A 4,945-nucleotide genomic window follows, 5' to 3' on the forward strand; every position below is an offset into this window, starting at 1 on the left:
AATGTTACTGTCTTAATCCTATTGCCCAACAGGTCCTGGCATTGTCTGCAAAATGCAGAGAGAAAAGAAAAACCTTGCACCTTGTTTAGACAATTGAACGCAGGGTGGTTTATGGGATTATTAGGAGTAAAGAGGGCGGTGTGTCTCTTCTGCAGATCTTTTCTTAACGAGGTTAACCTGTGGCTCCTGTCTCTTCGCCCTCCTCCGCTCCTTGCAGGGGAACTTTCTGTTCTGTGAGAGCTATCCGAAGCTTCCCAGGCAAGCTCACTGCGAGATCAAACTAAAAGGGCTGCGTGTCTGTTTGAAACAGACAGAGGGAGACAGGAGCACACACGGTCAGCGGAAGATGGGGCCACGGAGTCGGCGGGGGCTGGATGCCCGAGCCGGGCTGACCTTTCCACGTGTCCCCAGCACCTGCAAGGCTAGTGGGGCATTAGGTTTCTTTTTCCCAGGAGCGGGCGCGAGCCCGGAAGAGGCTGGGCGGCCACGGGCTTAGGTCAGGGGGCTGGGAGGCCCTCCCTCAGAACACGTGCGGTTGGCGAGCGGCTGGTGAGGAGGCTGGCCTGGCTTTCCCGCCCCGGTCCGGCCAGCGCGTCCCCAGCCCGCCGGCGGACGCCAGGAGGGCGGCGGCGGGCGAGTCTCGGAGCTTTCCGCCGGCTTAGCCGAGCGGCCTAGCGAGCGCGCCAGGCCCGGCTGGAGCGAGCCCCAGTGCAATACTGCCCGAGCCCGGGCGGGGTCTCTGTTCTCTGGCAGAGGAGGTCCCTTGGCAGCGGGAAGCTCCCTCTCTTTCTCTCGCCGCCGCTCCGAGTCTGCGCCCTGGTGCCAGGCGCCCAGCTCGGCGCTCCCCTGTGCTCGCCCCGGCGCCCACTCATTCGCAGCCCAGCCTTCGCCGCCGCCGCCTCCCTGCTCCTCCTCCTCCGCGTCTCCCCAGCCCGCCGCGGCCATGGCGGACAGCGCCAGCGAGAGCGACACGGACGGGGCGGGGGGCAACAGCGGTAGCTCGGCCGCCATGCAGTCGTCTTGCTCGTCGACCTCGGGCGGCGGCGGCGGCGGTGGCGGCGGGGGAGGCGGCGGCGGTGGGAAGTCGGGGGGCATTGTCATCTCGCCGTTCCGCCTGGAGGAGCTCACCAACCGCCTGGCCTCGCTGCAGCAGGAGAACAAGGTGCTCAAGATCGAGCTGGAGACCTACAAACTCAAGTGCAAGGCGCTGCAGGAGGAGAACCGCGACCTGCGCAAGGCCAGCGTGACCATCGTGAGTGCCCCCCCGGGGTGCGCCGCGGTGCCGACCTCCGCCCGCCCCTGGGAGATGCTGCCTCCCGACCCAGGGCAGCCCCCGGGCTCTTCGAGGCTTCCGATGACCTGCAGCGAGCACACTCGCTGCCAAGACCCGCCGGCCCCAGAGGGTGGAGGGAGTGGGAGGTGTCCTTCGGAGCCGCGCGGGTCTGCCCTCTCCGGGGTCCAGGCCCCTCGCCGGGTGCGGGAGGAGGCTGCTGGGACCCCCCCGCCCCACCGACGTTCCCTTGTCGCCCCTGGGGGAGGAGGCTCCTCCGGGAGGAGCTGGAAGCTGGCGGCGTGGCTGGCGGGGGGGGGGTGGTGGCGGGGTGGGACTTTTTTCAGTCCTAGTTTGCTTGAGGGGTGCGTCCAGAATCGGGGAGTCCTAGGCTGAGGGAGAGGCAGGAAGCCGGGGCCTGTTCCGGGGGCCTGGCCGGGGGTTGCGGGGGGTGTGCAGCTGGGCTGGGCACTTGGTTGGCATCAGGACGGCGCTAGCTGGATCGCCCGGGGAGGGGGCGGGAGAGAGTGGCCGGGAATCCGGGAAGTGCAGTTTTTCTGGCCAGGATCGAGAGGGAAGGGCGGGTACCGGAGCTGATGCTCCCACCTCCATTGGAAGTCCTTTCCCTGGGTGGGGGGTGGTGGAGGCCGTGTACTGCTGGGAGAATGCAGCATCTTATCCTTGCTTGGACGGAGCGAAGGGTATGAAGCCTGGACCGGCTGAAACCAGGGTGAAGGGGATCGACTGACTCCCTCGCCGATAAAGAGGGAGTTGTTTTTTGTGGGGGGTGTGTGTGTGTGTGTGCGCGTGTGTTTGCTTCCTTGGCGGTGGAGTGTCTGTCTGGGGCATATTTTGGTTCGGCGTCTAGATACTTGACGGGAGTACGGGCTGTCTGTTCTGTTTCCACCTGGTCCCCGGAGGCTCCCCCAAAGAGGATAAGATTAGGTGTGTAGGTCTCCCTTCTCGTGTAGCAGGCCTTTAGAAAGGCCACTATTAGCTGTGATGAGGCGAAACATAACTGGGAAAAGTACAGCGTGTGCTCTCAACCTACTATCCCTGCCGGCTAGCCACGTCATTAACATGCAGAATCCCCATACAGGCAACCCTGTTGAGATCAAAACAGTTTCCTAGCCAGGAGGAGAGAGGAAAATGTCAAGAAAGCAAGGATTTGAATTGCCGTAGTTACTCCACAATAGCTGATTAGGTTGAACCCTCAGATGGAGAAAAAATCGTGCATTCGGGGATGGATGGAAGATCACAACTCTGCAAAGGAAATGTGTCAAGTTTAGGATGCCCCTGTACCAGAAAAAGTCTTCAGTGGAGGATGGACTGTGTGTATCCACCGACCCCCACCCCCAAACCCCGCCCTGTGCTGGCTTGCACTTGGGGACTGGATGGCATTCTGAATTTGCTTAGAAAGCAAGTTTTCACCAAAGTTTCATTGGGATGGGCAGCCTAAATTGCTGAAAAGACATTGCTGAAAGACACCCCGCATGCTCCGATCCAGCTCTGGTGAATGGCATTGGAGCAATATTCAGACTGTAAAGTTCTTGAAGTGCCCTTTTGGTAGGATGGGGAGGAATTTGCAGAGGCAGCCACTTCCAAGCCTCTTCTGGAGCCTTATTGGCTGAGAGAGATGTCTTTGGTGAGTGGAGGTTTGAGAAGAGGGGGAAGTTGGTGGAAGCAGTTTATTTAAGATTGGAGTTAGTAAAGGAGAGGGTGAGTCTGGTCTCGTGGAGAATGTGAACCACCGAAAGTTGTAAAACTTGCATAAAATGGAATCTCTGGCTTCTTGCATACTGTGAGCAATTCAGGTTGTTTTTGTTTGGGAAGGAGGATGGGGGGTGGAGAGACTATGAAAAAGTTAGCTGTTTGACACTTGAACATATTAAAAGTAGGTCTGTAAATTGTACACAGACACATTCATTCCTGGTGTGTAAGATCACAGGCCACTGAACACTTGGCATGAAGAGTTGTGCGAGGTGGTGGCTTCCTTGGAACTTCCCTCAACTAAAACTGACATCTCACCAAATATGCTTTGTGAAAACTTTTGCGGCCTCACTGAGTCAAATTTTAAAATTGTTTTGGATGACAGCCTATAGGTACCAGAAGCCTCTCCATTCTTTAATCTCTGATGAATATATTCAGGGAGATAAATAAAAAGCACTTGTGGTTTATTGAGTTCCCTAATACTTGGCAGGTGTTACTCAGGCAAATGCAGAGGAGAGATTCCTTTGAGGGTTCTGTTGGAGTTGACTGATTTAGGACACATTGTGGTGAGTGGGTTTGACCTTTAGGGTTTGTAATTTGGGAGGAAAAATGTGTGTGACTACATGAAGTAAGTCTGAGGATGTAAGGATTCCATTGAACAACACTGTGCCATAGTCTGTGTCAAGGTTAAGCTGCATGAAAGTTGCTGCTAGCAATCCAGGAAGTTTGTGAAAAGACTTAAACAGTTAACTGAAGGCCTTGGTAGATTTCTCACGAATTTTATTTGAAGAGAAGATGGTACCAGAATCCTATATTTGTCTTCATGTCTCTTACTAGTTCCTCTAATTATGATATTAACTTTAATATTTTTGAGCACAGAAGGTGATTGTGGATGTCTTTTCCTTGAACGTATTCAACAAGGTACCTTGCTGATCAGCTACACCCTGGGAAGAGAGAGGTGTTGCTTTTTTGGGGGGTGGGGTAGTTTTAGGTTAGCAGCAAAGTTAAGCAGAAGATACCAGGATTTCCTAAATACTCCCGGCCCTTCTTCCCCTCCTCCATTATCAACATCCCCTACCTGAGTGGTACATTTGTTACAACCGATGAACCAACATTGAAGCAACATAATCACCCAAAGTCTACAGGGTTCACTCTTGGTATTGCACATTCTATCGGTTTGGGCAAGTGTACAATGACTTGTAGCACCATGATAGTGTTCAGAGCAGGTCCAGTGCCATAAAAATCCCCTGTGCTCAGCCTTTTCTTTTCTCACTAACTCCTGGCCACCAACCAATCTTTTTTCTGTCTTCCATCAGTTCAGTTGCTCAGTTGTATCCAACTCTGCAACCCCATGGACTGCAGCATGCCAGGCTTCCCTGTCCATCACCAACTCCTGGAGCTTGCTCAGACTCATGTCTGTGGTGTCAGTGATGCCATCCAACCATCTCATCCTCTGTCATCCCCTTCTCCTCCTGCCTTCAGTCTTTCCCAGCATCAGGGTCTTTTCCAGTGAGTCAGTTCTTCATGTCGGGTGGCCAAAAGCATAGTTTTGCCTTTTCCAGAAAGTCATATAGTTGGAATTATACAATCTGTAGCCTTTTCAGATGGACTTCTTTCACTTAGTAAGGTGCATCTGAGTTTCCTCCCTGTTTTTGGATGGCTTGGTAGCTCATTTCTGTTTTCTTTTTTGGCTGCACTGAGTCTTTGTTGCAGCACGTAGGCTTCCCTAGTTGAGGTGCAGGCTTAGTTGCCCTGCAGCATGTGGGATCTTAGCTCCCTGACCAAGGATTGAACCCACGTCCTGTGCATTGGAAGGCGGATTCTTAACCACCAGACCACCAGGGAAGTCCCTCCTTTCTTTTTAACATCCAATGATATTTCTTTGTTTGGCTGTACCACAGCTTACTTATCCATTTAACTACTGAAGGACTTGACTTGGTGGCTTCCAAGTTTTGGCGGCTATGA

General features: G+C 54.2%; 1 protein-coding gene across 1 annotated transcript; it reads left to right on the forward strand.

Moving 5' to 3' along the window:
- The first annotated feature begins 354 nt into the window (after positions 1 to 354).
- Positions 355 to 4,317, forward strand: CCDC6 (coiled-coil domain containing 6). The gene has a single exon (XM_040242141.1). It carries the CDS (start codon positions 944 to 946, stop codon positions 1,664 to 1,666), a length of 723 nt encoding a protein of 240 aa, XP_040098075.1. The 5' UTR covers positions 355 to 943; the 3' UTR covers positions 1,667 to 4,317.
- Positions 4,318 to 4,945: the final 628 nt, after the last annotated feature.

The sequence above is a fragment of the Oryx dammah genome, unplaced genomic scaffold (assembly GCF_014754425.2).
Source record: "Oryx dammah isolate SB20612 unplaced genomic scaffold, SCBI_Odam_1.1 HiC_scaffold_6, whole genome shotgun sequence".
In the NCBI taxonomy this organism is placed as follows: domain Eukaryota; kingdom Metazoa; phylum Chordata; class Mammalia; order Artiodactyla; family Bovidae; genus Oryx; species Oryx dammah.

What these genes read in the sequence shown, in the direction of transcription:
- CCDC6 (XM_040242141.1), top strand. Translation starts at nt 944, where the DNA reads ATGGCGGACAGCGCCAGCGAGAGCGACACGGACGGGGCGGGGGGCAAC.